General features: G+C 36.7%; 1 protein-coding gene across 5 annotated transcripts in view; it reads left to right on the forward strand.

Annotated features, from left to right (window-relative positions):
* LOC139983801 (kinesin-like protein KIF21A) overlaps positions 1–18,535 on the forward strand; it is a 90,067-nt gene that overhangs the window by 51,105 nt on the left and 20,427 nt on the right. For 4 of the 5 annotated variants that reach the window (XM_071997581.1, XM_071997577.1, XM_071997576.1 and 1 more), the window contains 9 exons: positions 105–281; positions 926–1,168; positions 2,202–2,462; positions 5,986–6,087; positions 6,660–6,828; positions 9,023–9,077; positions 10,211–10,334; positions 12,222–12,388; positions 15,022–15,135. In XM_071997581.1, coding sequence (XP_071853682.1) covers positions 105–281; positions 926–1,168; positions 2,202–2,462; positions 5,986–6,087; positions 6,660–6,828; positions 9,023–9,077; positions 10,211–10,334; positions 12,222–12,388; positions 15,022–15,135 — 1,412 coding nt within the window. The remainder of the gene's footprint in view (positions 1–104; positions 282–925; positions 1,169–2,201; positions 2,463–5,985; positions 6,088–6,659; positions 6,829–9,022; positions 9,078–10,210; positions 10,335–12,221; positions 12,389–15,021; positions 15,136–18,535) is intronic. The other variant, XM_071997579.1, reaches the window with a different exon arrangement.

Consider the following 18,535-nt stretch of genomic DNA (forward strand, 5'->3'; position numbering starts at 1 on the left):
ACCGAAGAGGTAGGTTTAATTTAAAATCGTTTTCTCAGCCTTCAGTTATTTGATATAAACTGGTTAATTGTCGGTGCTTACGTACCGATGTGATCTCTCTGCAGGTGAAATTAATGAAGCAGATTAAAGAAGAACAACAGAAAGGCCGACGGCAGGAGACCGAGAACAAGAGAGAGATACAGAAGATTAAGAAACAGTCCAGGCAGTATGAGACCAAGGTCAAGAAACTAGAGGCACAGGCTAAACAGAGAGAGATTGTACTCAAGAGGAAACATGAAGAGGTCAGTAGGTCATATCAAGTAAGGGGGTCAGTAGGTCATAATAAGTTGTAGGTCAGTAGGTCATATCAAGCAAGAGGTCAGTAGGTCATATCAAGTAAGGGGGTCAGTAGGTCATAATAAGTTGGAGGTCAATAGGTCATATTAAGTCTGAGGTCAGTAGGTCATATCAAGTCAGAGGTCAGTAAATCATAATAATTCAGATGTCAAAAGGTCATATCAAGTCCGAGGTCAGTAGGTCATATCAAGTCCGAGGTCAGTAGGTCATATCAAGTCAGAGGTCAGTAGTTCATATCAAGTCCTGATATGTATATCCTGATGTCAGTAGGCCATATCAAATAGATGAGTAGTGAGTAGCAGCTGGTCTCAGCCACAGGTTCTTTAGTAAGAATACCAGTAGGTTATCTCCACTATCCTTGGTTTGATTCGAACGTTATGTTATCCTAGTTATCGTGAACTCAACCACAGGCAATGTGAATCTCAAAATTGTTTAATGACTTTTAAGATGAAATAAATGTCAGAGGTAACTTGTCAATGGTGGTTTGTCCAGTTACTTTGATCTGATAGACTCGTTTGATAATCGACGATTTCAAAATGACACGTTCACAATTCCGCATGGTTTTAAATATATGTTCGTCCACTTTCAGCTACAAGCGTTGCGCAAGACCAAGAAACCGATGTCGGATCGAGTGGCGGGGCGTGTCACCACGCAGCGTCCAAACCCGTCGGGAGGCCAACGACCGGACCCGATCACGAGCAGAACGGTGGCGGCGAGATCCCTGCACAGGAAAGACAAGACAGTCGCGGCTCCGAGGAAACGGGAGAGGAGCAACACCAGCGAATACTCATCCAGGGCAGCGAAATTAAAATGGAATAACGTAGGAAAGAAGGTAAGGAGACCATACGACCGGTCAAGAAGATTGTTATCGGGAAATGTTTTACAGGTCTGGAAAGACGCCATTTATGGAATCTCCACTGGATTAGCTTTGGGTCTATTTTTGGTGGATTTGTTTTCTTTCAAGCCTTGATACCTTCCACTCTTCTTGGCTCCTGGTTCCTGGTTCCCTTTCTTCCCTCACCTCCTCTCCCCCCCCCCCCCCCCAAAAAAAAATAAACCCCACAATGTTTGAGAAATTGGTCAGGTGCTTTATGAGTAGCCTTTGTTGTCCAATGGAATTTGAATGTTAGGTCACGGGAATATCTTTGCGTAAATAACAGACAGTGTGCTTTTCACGATATTGAATTCAAGTCTGTTCTGACTATTGGACGGATTTAATTTTCAGCTAATCACCCATCTTCTTCTTCTTCCATCTATGCATTTGTAAACATGAAAGAGTTCAAGGGATTAACTTAGAGGGCAACGTTGAGTTAATATTCCCAGTCCAGCCCCCCCTCCCCCCATTAAAAAGGAAATGATTTAGCTGGTGATTGTATCTTCATAAACAGTCATCTTTCCATTGAAGTGGAGATGCTAAAATCAATATATACTATAGCCACTCAGGATTTTACTTTTAAATGTTTAGCATACATGTCTTTATTGATATTTTGTGGATTTGTAGAAAATTGAACCTATAGACCCTGTAAAGAATGGCAGAGTTCTGACAGTTGCAGAGAAACGTGACTATTATTTGCTTATATTATATATATTATATTATAGTATATTATTATATATATATATTATTATATGTATATATTATTATATATATCTTATTATATTATTATATTATTATATTATATTATTTATATTTATATTATATATATGAGATATATTGTTATATATATTATATATATTATTACATATACATTATATATATAATATATATATCATATATATTATCTCTTGTCTTCACTCTGTGGTGGGAGGAGAGCAGTCACTGCTCTTCACTCTTCGTTCTTTCTCATGGTTCCCTCGGTTTTTTTCAGATACTCCATATCGTCTCGAGGAGACAAACCATATCCATGATGGAGAAGGACATGGACCGCTTCATGCATCATCGGAACCGCCTCGGACGACAGATGGAGAAGGCGATGATCAGACACGACACCGCCAAGAGGGAGGGTGCCACCGAGGACATCATGGGGGACCTGCAGTCGCAGATAGAGGGCTTCAAAGCAAACATCGAATATGTCCAGGATGAGATCACCGAATGTCAGAACGGTATCATGCAGGTCATGGAGGGAAAGGTGAGTCATGGATTAATAAACATGATATATAGGTGTACATATATGTGTATAAATGTACATATATATATATATATATATATATATATATGTATATATATATATATATATGGATATATATAATTGAAATCGTAATATATATATATAGATAAAAATATAAATAAGCAAAGTAGAGGCTTCTTCAACCAAACTCTTTTCTTATACAACAGAACAGAAATGCTTGTAATGGACCATATCAAAATTATTTATAAAAATTAAATTTTTCATACAGCATGGTTGTGAAGTCAAAGCAACTTTCTGATTTCTGCTGTATTTAGCAGAAGTTTTTGAAAATCAGATTATTTTAAGCCTATCGGATTATTTTAATCCGATTCCGTCGTAATTGCAAAGGTATTGTTTTATATATATAAACATAAACAGAGAGGCATATCCAACCAAACTCTTTCCTTACACAACAGAAATTATTCATAATAATTTAATTGTTTTAATACAAATGATGTGATATTGTAGCTGTCATTGATATATTTATGAATGTTCCATACATATGCTATATATTTATGACAATAGTACCCATGGCAAATCAATTTATCAGAATTATTCTTAATATAGGTTATAATCCATAGAAGTTTCTTCAAGAGGCTAATGTTAGAACTCTATGGCTCCGCCAATTTTTTGCTAACCAGTCCGTTGTTTCCTTGCTCTCAACTGAATGCTAACCTCTTTGACTGCAAAATAGCGTCGCTTTTATTCCAGCAGTAAGGACTGCGTTAACTTTCTCGTTAGGCTTAATTTGTTTGCAAGCATTCATCACATCGTAACTTTCGGTAGTATTTTAATCTGATTTAGAAGTAGGGGCCTACATGCCTGCATTGGAGAGGATAATTTTCTGATGTTTCTTACATTTGTAGTTAGTTTTGTCCGGTAGAATCGTCCATGCAGTAGAGTCATTAAATGTCCAAATTTCCTTTAGTTATGATCTTTTGTAATATTGGCTCTATTTTTTTTTATAATTAATATTCTTTTTTTAGACGATTATTCCTTTTGATTTGTTTTTTCTTTCCTTGTTTGTGTTTGTTTTTATACTCCTGTTTGTAAAACCAAAAAAATCTCTCTCTTTTCAAAGGATGGCAACTGGGTACGTAGTTTAGTGCATGCATGCACATTTGGGATATTGTGACCAACTGCTAAGATTTCTTTAATTGTGAAAGCAGATTAGCCGGCAAATGGCTGCTGTGTTTCTTAAGTAGAGAAGAAATAATTGGGGAACACTGATCCTGATGTTACTAATGTAAAGTTAGCTAATATTCAGTGTTTTGAAATCAGTAATAATCGGTTGAACTCACGATCATGGGATAGTTTTCATTGATCAGTAGAGGTTTTATCTGAGTGCTACCTAGTTCTACAGTTATTCCTTCAGTGAAAAATGCTGATGATATTATCCCCTACAGTAGAAGGCATAGACCAACACACCATTTGATATTGTGAAATAGTGCAAAAAACTAATTTAAACGAATTATTGGTTGTGCCACAGCAGTTGAACTAAACATAGACACTTGTAAATGAGTTGGAAAAATGCTGCGAGGCTCACCATATGAAAAGCATTTTCGGCTGAATTTGGCATTAATTACCAATGACAAAGCTTAATTGGAGAAAGTTTATTGATATCAAAATTACATAACTTAGCACCCGGGGTATCTTGTCTGCGTGTTAATAAAATAACTGTCATACTATGTTATATCAATGTTACATGTTTGGAGACAGTTAAACATGGTAGAAATGTGAACGACAATTTCTACCATTTATAATTAAAAGTGGCATCAAGTTTATAATTAATCGTTGTTGCATGCTTAGTTTCATGTTAACTACCATAACTTTGTGTGAATCTACAGAGACAGGTTTAGTCAATGCTTGGGCTGTGGTTTATCACCTCTACCTTCTTGAAACCTTACCTCTAACCCCTACCCCCACCCTCCACCCCCCACCCATCCCCCAACTCCCTTCTTATTACTCCTCATATGCAAAACAGTAGCTGCAAGAATCCTATAAGTTACACTACAAATTACCTGAAAGCTATGTCATAGTACCACTTTAAGTTTATGAGAATGTCACAATCTTGGTGGAAAGTACAAAAACCGATCAGCAACAAGTGAACCAAGTTTTGAAAATAATCTGAAAATGATTAATTGAGTTTAAAAAGAAAATTCAAAATATTTGTGTGTAAATTTGGACATTTTCTTTGTTTTTTCCTCAATTCTTGTTTCTTTAAAAATAATTAAATGGGTGGTAGTGTCTTTTTTATTTATTTTTTCATGTTTTTCTGATTTTCTTCTGCCTTTCTTTCCTTTATGAAAGGTGAAAGTTTTTCAAGCAGGACTTTATTGGAGTCCATAATTTAATCGCTTCCATGTGACCGCTGCCTTCATTTCACATAACATAGTGTGACTGCCTTGAAGTAAACTCAACCCCCCATCCCCCGCCCTCCCTTCCTAAGTTGGTTAAATGTTTGAGCATTTTCTTGAGAGTAAGCAGTATCAGTGAGGCTGATAAATAGTTGCTCTTTATTGCCTTGTTAAAAGTTTAAGAGAAGAATCTAATCGAACACAGAATAAAATTACTGACATTGTGGTAGGGGAAGGGAAGTTGACATTTATAGGATAAAAAAATTAATGGAACGACCCATAACAGAATGGAATGGAACGACCCATAGATATGTACACAACATAGCATGCTTTATACACTATGTGTTCCTCTTATCGTCTTTGACTGTGGATTATTCCAAACTGGTTTTGATATTTGTCTTTTTTTTTATATGTTTTGTTGGGTTGTTTCTATCATTTCTTCTCCCACTGGCATTCTTTGGTTTTCATTACTAGCCTATAAAACACTATCCTCTTTTTTTTGTCCTCCGTTGCTTTGCATTTTGAATTATGTTTTTTTTTTTATTATCTGGCCTTGGTGATTGGATCAGGAACAAGTGCAGTATCCATTCTGTGCTGGGTTATGAGTTTGCTAGTCCACACAGACCTTGCACAGTAACCAATCAGTGTTATTGTATTTGTTGTTATTGTTGTTGTATTACTGTTATTGTAGTTAAACAGAGAATGAAAAGATTTGACATATCATAAATATCATAAATGAATTTTCAGTTTATCTGTCGTCTGTGGTTAGCTTTCATTACACAGAGGTTGTAAAATTTGTGTAATAACTAGGACTTTTGAGCAAAATGTCAATTTGGGAGGAAAAGCTGCAAACTTCTTCCAGGAGAATTTGTGTTTTACATTGAAAGTAAATTTGACAGATGCCACAAGATGGTGAGAAATTATGCACTAGTAATTCCTGTCTGTGTGGATGTACATACTGTACATAACAACAAAGGTAATGTTAGGGATCTCCTGTATTGCTAAATGTGGTCATAAATGAACCTGAGAATTGTGAAGAGATCATAAAAGACCCTGTGGACATGTTTGGTAAATGCAAATGTTTTATGAATATTCATTGGTTGATGATTGATTTCTCTTTTCATCAGGATGAGATTGACTCGACTGATGCAGCTGCTATTATCGACGGTTGTAGTCTGGACGAGGCCAAGTACTTGCTGGAACACTTTGTGACTAATGCTATTACAATAGTGAGTCAGTTAAGATATCCTTTATTACATATATACATATGTAGATATGTAGTCACTGTAGATAACCTTTATTATGTATGTGTTATATAGCTGCTGGGACTAAATAGGTTAGCCCCCATGTAGTCAGTTCTGATCTAGCAGTATTTTGATGAAACTATTTCTGCCAAGTCTCATATTTTAACAGTATTTTAAATCAGTAAGCACCGCAAGGCGTGTAATATTCGACACAAAACGTTATCATAACATTTTTAAAAGAGCCTCTAAAATATGTTTTTATAACATTAAATGTGGTGTTATAAAAATGTTGGCGTAACATTTTTATGAGATATTAATGGTATATTAATGTTTTAACGAAAACATGTTTTGAAATAATAGCCCGAACACGTTCCCATGACATATTTATTACACCACAAAATAACGTTATCAAAACAAAAGACGAAACGTTTTAATAACGTTTTTAAAACGTTTTTGTGTTTGCTGGTATATGACATGGTTGTATCTGCCACACGCTATGTCATGATTCGTAGTGCCCCAAGTTCTAATTCTTTTCTTGTGTCTCATCAACTTCTCAGGGGTTTGAAAAAGCTCAGCGAGAATCCGAGGTGAAGGAACTAACGGCCAAGCTGCACCAAGAGGAACAGACAGGGTTCCTCCAGCAGCAGTTATTACAACACCTGATATCAGAACAGGAAGGAGACCTGGAACTAGAGCTGGATGGGTTGTTTACTCGGGAGGATGCGGGTAAGTAATGATGTTATCAGCTGCATTGAAATAGGCACTTTATATTATTAGCTGCATTGATATAGGAACTGTATGTGATAGCTGCATTGAAACAGGAACGTCGTATTATAGCTGCGTTGAAACAGGAACGTCACATAGCTGCGTTGAAACAGGAACGTCACATTATAGCTGCGTTGAAACAGGAACGTCACATTATAGCTGCGTTGAAACAGGAACGTCACATTATAGTTGCGTTGAAACAGGAACGTCACATTATAGCTGCGTTGAAACAGGAACGTCACATTATAGCTGCGTTGAAATAGGAACGTGACATTATATCGCTGCATTGGAACAGGCACTTTATGCTGCTAATGGTGATACACACGGAACGAAAATGACGATTAAAAATGTAATAAAGGGAAGTCAATAGTGTTCGACCGATTGTATGACAATCAGTTTTACCGATTACCGATTAATTCCTGTGACAATCGGCTGATTACCGATTACCGATTATTTCAAAATTTTCGTGGAACTGGCCTAATGTATGATTTAGTGTTATGCATGATTACCAACTTCTAGGCCAATACAATCAAAGATGTAAATGAACGACTTAACTTTTCACAGTAAAGATTAATGGAGCAAGTGAAGAACACTGTTATACATACATAGGGCGATGTACGATTATAACGAGGAGTCGCAATAATACAGTATTGTACAGACTACAGAAGGGGGGAAATAGTAGCCATTGGCTACGAAATGAAAAACAAAAAAGTTAGGGACAGCTTTTACAACTGCTATTAAAACCATTATCAGTGTTGCAACTCCAACGTAACTAAAGTAAAAAGTTTATCGCACGTAAATAAAATATTCGTTATTTCGTTAGCTGATATTGAAATATATAATCTGATATGAAAAATAATGTGTAGGCCTATGACTTGTAAGAGTAAGTTGGCCTGACGTTTCGATCCTAGCCGGATCGAAATGTATTGCCACATTTCCTATAACCTATTCTTACACAGGCTCTTTAGTGGATTAGCAGTTTGCTAACAATTTTATTTTATTATCAAAAATTAAACAATCCCGAACGTTTGCTTCAAGTTTTCAATGATTACCATCTGCGCGGTAAAATTTCCGATCAAACGAACGTTGTTTCAAACGATCATACACAGTAAGTCAATGGCGCTTCTCCATTGACTTAACTACATGTGGGAGAATTCGCACACTAAAGTCCCATTGACTTTGTCGCGGCGTGTCACTGGAAATCAGACTTGCTTTTAGTCGGTTGCGGTAAGGAGTTTGGTTACTGTTAGCACATATGGCACATGCGGCATGGAAAAAAAGTTGCTTGGGGTTTTTCGCAAAAATATGCGTAAGAATGTTTGCCTTATCACAAAATACTGTAATGCAGTAGAACAACTAAGGACTGTCGCCAAATGTGTTTAGGGATTTTTAGGAGTATTTGGAGCCTTGATATCATCATTTTATATCATTTGTAAAATCTTGGGCGCAAACTTAACTGTTCTGATTTTCAACTGTTCTTCAGCCAGACTAGCCTAATGTACGTAGATCTCACAATGAACAAAGCCTAATGTTATGGTCTTCACTTTCCAGTTTTCACCTACGGTGAAATGGCCAAAGTGGTTCAAAAGTATATTGATTTGGTGTTTTTATTTAGTATAGACAATTAATCTTTCTTATCAATCGTTTAACATGATGACAGGTGGTTTTGTTAGATGTAACAATCGAAGCAAAAAAAATACGTCGTCCCCCTAAACTTATCGCGGGTATACTGTATGTTGATACGCGGGTATACTGCATAATGTTAACTGCCATTACTGGATAGTGCATCGAACAGCATTTGTACAAACTCGCGTGAGGGACTTGCGGTACCGTTACACGGTAGATTAGCGCACCTTCCCTGGCTATGAATAGCATTGAATCGAAAGATCAATTTTTTTCTCCTGTTGTGGTTGTGGTGTATCAAAAGCGCGGAAAAATACAATCCTTTATGTGGAACGTAATAATCGGTTCCAAATAATCGGTAGCGCAATGGATTTTGCCGATGCCGATTATTTACCGATTGTCTGATAATCGGCCCGATGCCGATTGTCTAACCGATTATCGGTTGAACACTAGAAGTCAATCCTACCAAACAGCAATTATGAAACAGATAATTTGTGATGTTTTTGAAGTTGTTTATTTTTGCTTTTTACAGAGAGTAGCAGTAGTGCTGAGAGTTCCCGAGCTTCATCACCCACAGAGAATGAAATGTAAGTTAATACTATTACTACATACATGTACAAACTAACAGGTTGGTGTTTGTGTGTATAACTGATGACAAAGGTAGTTGTGTATTACCATGTGCGTTTAAAATTAATTGCATAATTGATAATCTTGTACCATAGGTCGGCAGGTGTCTGGATGGTTAGGCAGTTGTTAATCAATATTTCATGTTATTAAAGGGAGTGTTAGGTTCAGTTACTACATAGTGAACATGATAGCTGTATTGGTAGAGAATTAGTTGGTTGAAGAATGTAACTGACAAACCATTGATTAGCGTGGTGGCCAATTGGCTAAGGCGTCGGACTCGTGATCCAAGGATTGCTGGTTCGATTCCTGCCTAGGCCCTAGTTCATTACGTTGTGTCCTTGGGCAAGATGCTTTATCTCACTTGCCTCTCTCCACCCAGGGGTTAAATGGGTACCTGTGAGGTAACTTGTCATTGGGCGCAGTATATAACTGCTGCCGACTGGAGGGATTGTCTCTGGGACAGGTTATCATTGACCAGGGTAATATCACATCTGTAAAGCGCTTTGAGACCTATTGCTGGTATAAAGCGCTATATAATAATAATAAGCAAATATTTATAGAGCGCTTAAAACAAGTACACAAATATGCAAGAAAAATCACCGTAAATTTTGGAATAAATGTGTTTTTAAGAGACGCTTATATAAAAAAAATCAAATATCAAATAGGATATTGTTATTGAGCATATATATGCACTATCCCTTTAATGTAGGTTCTAGTCCTCCCATAGAGTTGCTATCTCTTATATTTTTACCACAGCGTTATGACTGGACTGTTTTCTACTGAACATAACCTCATTTTGTCATTCTCAGTGTTTTCTCTTTCCTTGTTTCTGCACTGATATTGTATTTGTTGATACATTTTTTGTAGACAAAGCAATGGTCACTTCTTGTATTAACAGTCTTGTGTGCCTGATGTATGGGTGTGGGAGAGGGAAGGAGGAGAGGGGAAGAAGGGGGATGGGAAAGTATTGAGGCAATGGAAGTGGGAGCAAGGTCAAAAGGTCGGCCCACTATTGTTTGGGTATGTTTTTTTTGTTTTTTTGCATATTATTGTGGAAACATTTTCTTTCTTGTTTGCAATTACACATCAACAGAAATGGTAAATTAGAAGTCGGTTCTAATCGTATCTTGCATGCTCCTTCTAATTCACTTCCACCGCTCTCCTCCACCAACGGACCCTCACAACCACCACCTCCACACCGTAGCAAGGCGGAAAAGGTGAGCTTGTAACCCTCTATATCCGGAGTAATAAATTTACAATATATTCAAACAGTTTCTCGTTTGTTGCATTCATACTCTTTAATTTCAAACTCGTTTCATTTTCAGTTTTAATGTGTAAATATTTGGTTCAATGTCTTTATTTACTTGATGTCCATACGAAAGGTAAAACAGAATTGGGTTATATCAGAAATAAACATTTGATTTGGAGATAAATGGTGTCCCCTTTGTAAAAGTAGAGTTTCCTATTGTAGCGAAGTGTATCGGGTGCTGAGGGTGCTGTAAGTCCTGAAATTCGACAATGCCACAAATGATTTAGGCATGTCAATTTCCCCGCACTGTCATTGGACACAATCTTCATATGTTCGAGAAAGACGACCTCTGACAGTTTTGCTTGTTCTCATTGGCTCATTCAAATTCTAGGGTTCTGATTGGAAGAAATCAACATATGTTGAATTCAGTTGACATATGTCGGTGTCTTGCGCTCTCATTGGACAACCAGTGTCACATGTTGTTTTCTTGCGATCTGATTGGAAGAAATCGACATATATATGTCAAATTAAATTGATATGTGTCAATCTCTTGCGTTGACATTGTACGACTAGTGTCACATGTTGTTTATCTTGTGCTCTGATTGGAGGAAATCGACATATGTACATGTGTTAGTGTCTTGCGCTCTCACTGGACAATTATGAAATGAATATAAATCAGACTGATTAAAACTAAAACTAGATTTGAGTTATGATAGCATGTCTGGTATCATACAGTTATGAATGTATTCCTTGTTGGATCTTGCTACTCCAGTATCTGGCCATTCAACACTGGTTAAAAACTCGTCCATGTTTTCTTCGTTCACTTCCGTTTTTCCATTTTTATGTATTATTTTGTTTTTGGCATCAATATTAAGCAGACTATGAAAACTATCAAAAGAGAATCGACCAATATTTGGGTAACTACTCTGAGCCAATAACTTCTCTTGATCTTTGAAAGTTGTCATAAGAGTGAAGACTTTTGTTATAATTCTAGAAATCACAAGTTACATGTTAAATACTCCATGATGGGGATGGCTTGCTGGAATGCTTGTCTGTTTTTGTTGTTCTAATAGCTATCTGTGTCTATTGTTATCTCTGTCTATTGTTATCTGTGTCTATTGTTTTCTGTGTCTATTGTTATCTGTGTCTATTGTTTTCTGTGTCTATTGTTTTCAAACCCTTCCTATAATAATAGCAGATGGTTTGCATTCATTATCTAACCCTGCATGCATAAATTTGGGTGGGTAGAGTATAATGAGGGCGCTGGACTGGAATAACTAGACTGGGTAGGACGATGCTGAACGATCGATATATTATCCGAACAGGGATTGCAAATTGCGGTGGGTGCAACAACCACTTGCCTTTAATGATCTTGAAAACCCATCCTCCTTCCTCAGGTTGCAACTGCCGTGCCCCTTTAATCAAGTTTGCCATTATAATTATCTAGGCCATTGAATTTTGTTATCAAACTAAATCACTACAGTTAACAAAAAAATGGTCAAAAGTCAAAACACCAGCAATATTTGAACCAACCTAAAAAGAGCTATGAAGCAGCTGCAAGAAAAATTCCATTTTAAGAATGACTTCATAAATGATTTTCTTTTTGGCATTTCTGAACATGTTTTCTCTCACTTATATCCTGCCCCCATACCTATCACGTTTTGGAAAAACTGTCACAGTGTTGTTATTGCAAGTAAAAAAAAAATGCTGTCACAGTGGTGCCCTGCCATTTCAATGAAAGTCCAAAACTCTTTCAATATCTTGCCCTAAAACATTGCCTCGCACTGCTTGTCTCTTGTATAATTGTCCCTATTCTAGGTTTGATTAAAACCTCTTTATAATTTCCTTATCTCAGGCAAGGAGACGCACTGCCACCAAAGAGGACCTGTTGTACGCTGGACTACCATCTGGTAGGGACACGCCCCTGTATCCAGTGGAAGAGACTGAGGAACCATCAGAGGCCGACCAGACCATTATTCTTCCAGACAGAAACGCTAATTTGAAAGTAGAAAAAATTATCAAGTTAGTCTTTTATACCTTTTCCATTTTGTTTCGCTCTTTATTGAAAATATTATTTCTATCTCTCTCTCTTATATTGTTGACTTTGTTTCATGTAACAGCGGTCATGCCTTGTCTTTTGTAAAATGTTTCAAAACAACTTTATTTTGTTTTCTGATGCAGGATGTCCCTCTAGTATTTTCAAGTATAAATATGTTGGGATGCTATCAGACATGAGCTTTTTCCGCGAATTCGCGGAATATCCGTGATTTCTTTTCTACCTTGGGGCAAAAACTATTATCCTAACACACTGTAGCATACTCAAACTGGAGCCTATACCGCAATTATTGCAAAGTTGATTTTTTTTCACCCCAGGCTCATCCCTGTGCAATGGAAGCTGTTCACCTGAAGGCAGTGAATTTCCAATTTTTTTTGGTTTTGTCATATTTGTTGTCTCAAAACTCAGTTAGTAAATCATGTCAGGAAAAGATACAGAATTCCGCAAAAAGTCTGTGATACTAACTTGGCCCTGAATTTATGACTTTGTTACCGTCAGAACTGAAATAAGATCTTCACAGTGTTTATTAGAAGTTTGATATTTGAATATCAAGAACCCAAAAAATTGAAAGATCTACTTTTTCTGGTCTTCCCTTTCCTTTCCTGACAATCACACACCCCCCCAACTCCAGAACTAAATAACATTTTCATAGTTTTTGAGACCTTTTACCCGTCGTCTTGATAAGGCCTCCACTGTAAACCCTTTGAAAATTTGAAAATTAGTCACTTCTTTCTCATCTGGTGCAACTTCCTTCCAAATTCCTCTTAGTATTTCCAGACTGATTTGTGTGTGTGTGTGCACCATAGTTTCAACTTCCCTTTCTGTATGCTGTATATGCCGGCATGCTTTATACTACGCATACATACATACATACATGCATGTTTGTATTACATTCAGACCGAGGACCCCATTGTATTTTCCATTGTTCAAATCCACGTACCCTAACCTTAACAATACCCCATACAATAGAATTCTTCCGAGGACGTGGTGATTCTTTAGAAATCACAACCGAGGACCTGGAATTCTTTTGTTCAAGTCCTCGGTCAGAATACGAAACAAACGCACACATACATACATACCTACCTACATGTGTACTTCTCACAGACGACAGGCATGTTTAGACAACTATGCATAGTTCCTGCATTGTCGATGTTGCTGTTGTATATATCAGGCATGAGCTTTTTCCACAAATTCGCGAAATATCCGTGATTTTTTTCTACCTTGGGACAAAAAGTATTATCCTAACACACTGTAGCATACACAAACTGGAGCCTATACCGCAATTTTTGCAAAGTTCTGTGATTTTTAGCTCATACCAGCATGCTGGTGTGAGCTATTGTTACAGTGCGGCGTCTATCACTCTATCACTCTATCCGTCAACAATTGGTAAAACCGCTCCCACTCGCACAGTGTTTGATGGAATTTCATGAAACTTGGACACAAGGACCATTAGGTATAGGTCCATCAGAGATGATCCAAAATGTGGGGTCAAAGGTCACCTGTGGGCCGTAATGGGCCATTTTGTGGAAATACGCAAAATGCTTCTTCTCCTACAGATTCCATGGTACAATGTTGAGGGTTTGTCACGATAGTACTATGGTAGTTTTACCTTCAGGGTGTTCATGAATTTGAGATCAAAGATCAACTAGGGGTCTTTTGTGGCCCGGGCCGCGGCCCTATATTTTCAAATTGCACCTGTTCGTACAGTGTATGGCCAATTATAATGAAACTTGGTCACAATGTTCCTCAGGATGAGAGTTACGAGGGGTGTTCGGAAAATTGAGGTCAAAGGTCATTTAGGGGGTCATCGGGGGTCATTCTTTGTAATATTTTCAAATATCTCAATCTCCTCAAGATTTTGATGGATCATATTCAAAGTTGAACTGATGATAGTTGGATTGTGTATGAATAAGGTGATGCTTAAAAAATTTTGGTCAAAAGTTAATTAATTACAATTAATCCCCATTGTTTAAAAAGATCTGAGCCTTCACTTTTTGCCAAAGCTCCTTTAATTTGTCTCCCAGTGTCTGCAGTGTTTGTTTACATTTGTGGTTAAGCTCTGCAGAGGCTGTTAGTGGAATTAAAGCAGGACTGGGAGTTGTTATTATTAACTGTTGAACTGTAAGCATGAGAGCCCTATAGCCAATCAGCACTTGCCGATTCTTAGAAGTCTTTGAGCCTGAGGTATGTAGGTAGCTTGTGAAGTTATGCCTTGTAGGGAGTGCTTGTTATGTCTGCTAAGGTAGAGGGGAGAAAGTTTAATAGGGTAGGTCAGTGGTATTGTTTGAGAGAGTGGGTAAAATAGGATTTAAAGGGGAAAATAGGAAATATAGCCAGTGGTGTGGCCAGGATTCTGCTAATGGAGGGGGGGGTATCCCTCATGGGCCCAAAATTGGTTTTGTGGGCCCTACATTTTTAAGCTCGAAAAGGTATGAGCTTCTGCACCATTGGTGCTCTAGTTTTCTTACCCCAGGCTCATCCCTGATATATATATATGTATATATATTTTTGTTTGTTTGTCCGTATATGTTTGTTTTTATCAATGTGCTCTCCTGATCCAGTCTAGCATTTCTCTTTTGCTCCGATTCCTCCGATCTAGTCACCAGGTTAAAAAACCGCCTCGGCCAAAAACCGTAACCAAGCAACAGGGTAAACCTAAATTCTACATAGGGCGGATCCGAACTAGCCCGTGGAATTCGCCGTCGTCCGACATGTAAATTCATCTCATGATATCATGATTATAATATCTTTATATGCCTCGCCTCCACTGTACTTGATAGCCTCTGCTTGGAGATGCATGGCATGATCACCTGATCAATCACATGACACCTTATTTTCTTACCACAGTAGCTGCTGGTTACTCACAATATGTTTATAGCATTTTTTTTTTCTTTTCCAATTTTTTTTTTTTCAATTTTTTTTGTCCACTCACAAAAGTTATGTTTTTCATCTGGTAGTCCTCTGTAATAGGTATTCATCTGAAGACAGCATCATTTTGTTAAACTGTTTTAAACTGTTAAACCTTTTAAATTGTTCAGCTCATTCTTAAGGGATGAGGTAGAAGGTTGGAACATCTGGCATCCACATTAAAAGTCAACAATACGGCCACCAATTCTCTGGGTGCTAAAGATTGCTGAAAATATGAAGATTAGCCTTTTGTGGTGCTCCTGACCTCAGACTAATTTCTAGAAATTTAAGGATTGTGTTTTTTTTTAATTGGTAAATATGATGATTCAATGATGGTAGATGTTTTGAGGGTGATGGTAGAAGACTTTGTTGAAGCTTGAACAAAAGTAGCCATTTTCTTGAAGTGCAAGGAAGGAAGGGTAGGGTGGGGCTAGGAGGGTGAACTACTGATATACTTGTAATCTCTTGTAGTTTGGTTTTGAGTAGATTAAAAATGCAACATTTCATCAAAGGCTAACAGGGAGTTTGGAGTAGAATAGTTTACAACAAAAAAGTTCTCTCTCCGGATGATGAAGGGACAACTCTTCAGTAGAATTCAGGCACATTATAGGGTATTTTAAATATTCCCTATCACTCAAAATTGAAAACAAAAGGAACTAATAGCTAATGTTCCTTTGCAAAGTCTCAGTAATTTATATAAACTGAATGTACACAATGAGAAGGAAAGAAGGAAAGAAATTATGCAAAAGAAACTGAATAGTCACTTAAAAAAAAAAAAATGTGATAGGAAAAGCAGCAATGCAAAAAAAAAAAATGAAACTTGACATCATTTTAAATTGTGCAAGTCAATATTGTTGGAGTAGTTTTATCTTTTATCAAATAGTTAGTTACACACGGGTGGCACCGCACTTACTTTAAATTATTGCTAAATGTGCAGTTAGTTTTAAAGATTGGTTAAACAATAACAACTTTTGCCATAGAGTCATTCAGAGATGATTGAATTTGTACCTAAACAAAAGGACTTACCCTTTACACGGGCGGATTACTGCATGCCTTTATGGGATATTTTAAATCGCATCTTGTTATGTTGGGATCTTTTTTTTTTTCCTCTTTTATTTATGATTTTTTTTCTCATTTAAGTTTGGGCTGTCATCAACATTTAGTTACATCCTGCTCACTACTTTCTCCTATATGAACTTAATATCATCTTAATCCAGTGCTGAGAGATTAAAAATACTGGTTGTCCTGTTCCTTGGTAGAAAAGTGTCTCTCTTAAATAGAACCATGTCTGGGATTAAAGTTGAATTTAGGATTGAAGAAACTCAGCTTGGTGATGCAATACACCAGTGTGAAAAAAAAAATAAGGTGTGTCTGAAGATTTAGTCTGTTGAAGGGAAGTATAAGGTACATAAAAACATTAACATTCTGAAAGGGAGGATACATTTATTAAAATGTTAATGTGTTTTAAGGCAAGATTATGCATCATGCAAAAATATTATCTGTTGAAAGGTAAGATAAGGTATTTGAAAACATAATGTGTTGAAAGACAAGATTATGCATCAAAAGTATAATCTGTTGACAGGAAAGATAAGGTGCCTGAAAATATAATCTGTTGATAGGCAAGATTATTCATCAGCCAAAACATAATCTGTTGAAAGGCAAGGTTATGCACCATGCAAAGATATGATCTGTTGAAAGGAAAGAGAAGGTGCCTGAAAATATAATCTGTTGAAAGGCAGGATTATGCATCTAAAATATAATCTGTTGAAGGAAAGATAAAGTATCTGAAATAATAATCTGTTGAAAGGTAAGATTATGCATCATGCAAAGATATGCAGTAATATACAGTAATCTGTTGACAGGTAAGATAAGGTATCTGAAAACATAATCTGTTGATAGGCAAGATTATGCATTTGAAAGACAAGATAAGGTACCTGAAAATAAAATCTGTTACATATAACTCCACCAAAATCACACCAGAAATTATGTTGAAATGAAATGAAATTGTTAATATCTTCTGAGAAACGACCAAATGGTTAAGCTACTGTACATACATCTCGTGTTTAGATTGAAGGATTATGTAATCGTATGTGATTATCATATAGATTAATCAGAATGATGGTAAAGAACAACCTATCAGAATCTGTACTAGCCTTCAACAGCAATCAGTATGAACTCGGCCAAAGATAAGGAGCCGGTCAACAGTCGATCTCATAGCTCTCTTAGGCATCTATATATGCATCATCAAGATATCATAGATTGGTAGAGTACATCTGTTTTTATCTAGATCACTGAATTAATTCAATCACACAGTTTTTTTTGGGGAGATTGGAGGTGCTTTGGAGGGGGGGGGGCGGTTATGTATTGTCAAACTTCAGTAGATTAGCCTGCAAGAGTAGTCTTGAAGTGGTTCTGAAGCTAGTGAGGTGAGGAAAACAGGAATTGTAACCATGGCTACTGAAGCATCATATGTTAGGGTTTGATTTATTCTGGTTTTCCTCTCTTTCGTTGTCATGAAAATGAGAAAGAAGCTGCTTTATTTGGCACAGGATATTCAGCCAGCTTGTTTTGTCCTTCCAGTTTTCCTCATTGAACCAAAAGTGTGAAGTTGTGACATTCAACTCAAACTGACAATTTTCTTTACACATTTCACCAGAGATATACTCAATATTAAGCTAATAGCTTTTGAGGATCATTCCAAGTTTGAAAAGTTGTTTTAACAATACCCCAATCTGGTGTTTAGAAAATTTTCCAGACAGAATTTCATTCTAACTCAATGGAATAAGGACTCCAAATTAACTTTTTGTTGTAAGTTTTTCAAGCGACGAATTATGAATATAAAAAAATGCAAAGTAAGTAATTTTTGTGGAAAGTGCACGATTCAGTACAGCTTTCATTTCTCAAGCAAAGTTGAAAAATAAATATAAGAAGGCAAGAAAAAAAAAAAAAAATAAGGAAATTTCACTAACAGCAAATTAATACCTAACAGGTGGGAACATAAATGTTTGTCTCGTTTTTTGTTTGGTTTTAAATTTATTTTAATTTTTCTCTGTTTATTAACGAATATTTATAGCACAGCAATTAACCGCTGAATATTACGTGCAGTCAACTTTCATGAAACTGCTTTTATTTCTGTTTTCTGTTGGGATAAAGTTTTTTTCTCACCTTTCACCATATTCTGTATGATGATAGACACTATTTTTTTA

Source organism: Apostichopus japonicus, chromosome 16 (genome assembly GCF_037975245.1).
Source record: "Apostichopus japonicus isolate 1M-3 chromosome 16, ASM3797524v1, whole genome shotgun sequence".
NCBI lineage: Eukaryota > Metazoa > Echinodermata > Holothuroidea > Aspidochirotida > Stichopodidae > Apostichopus > Apostichopus japonicus.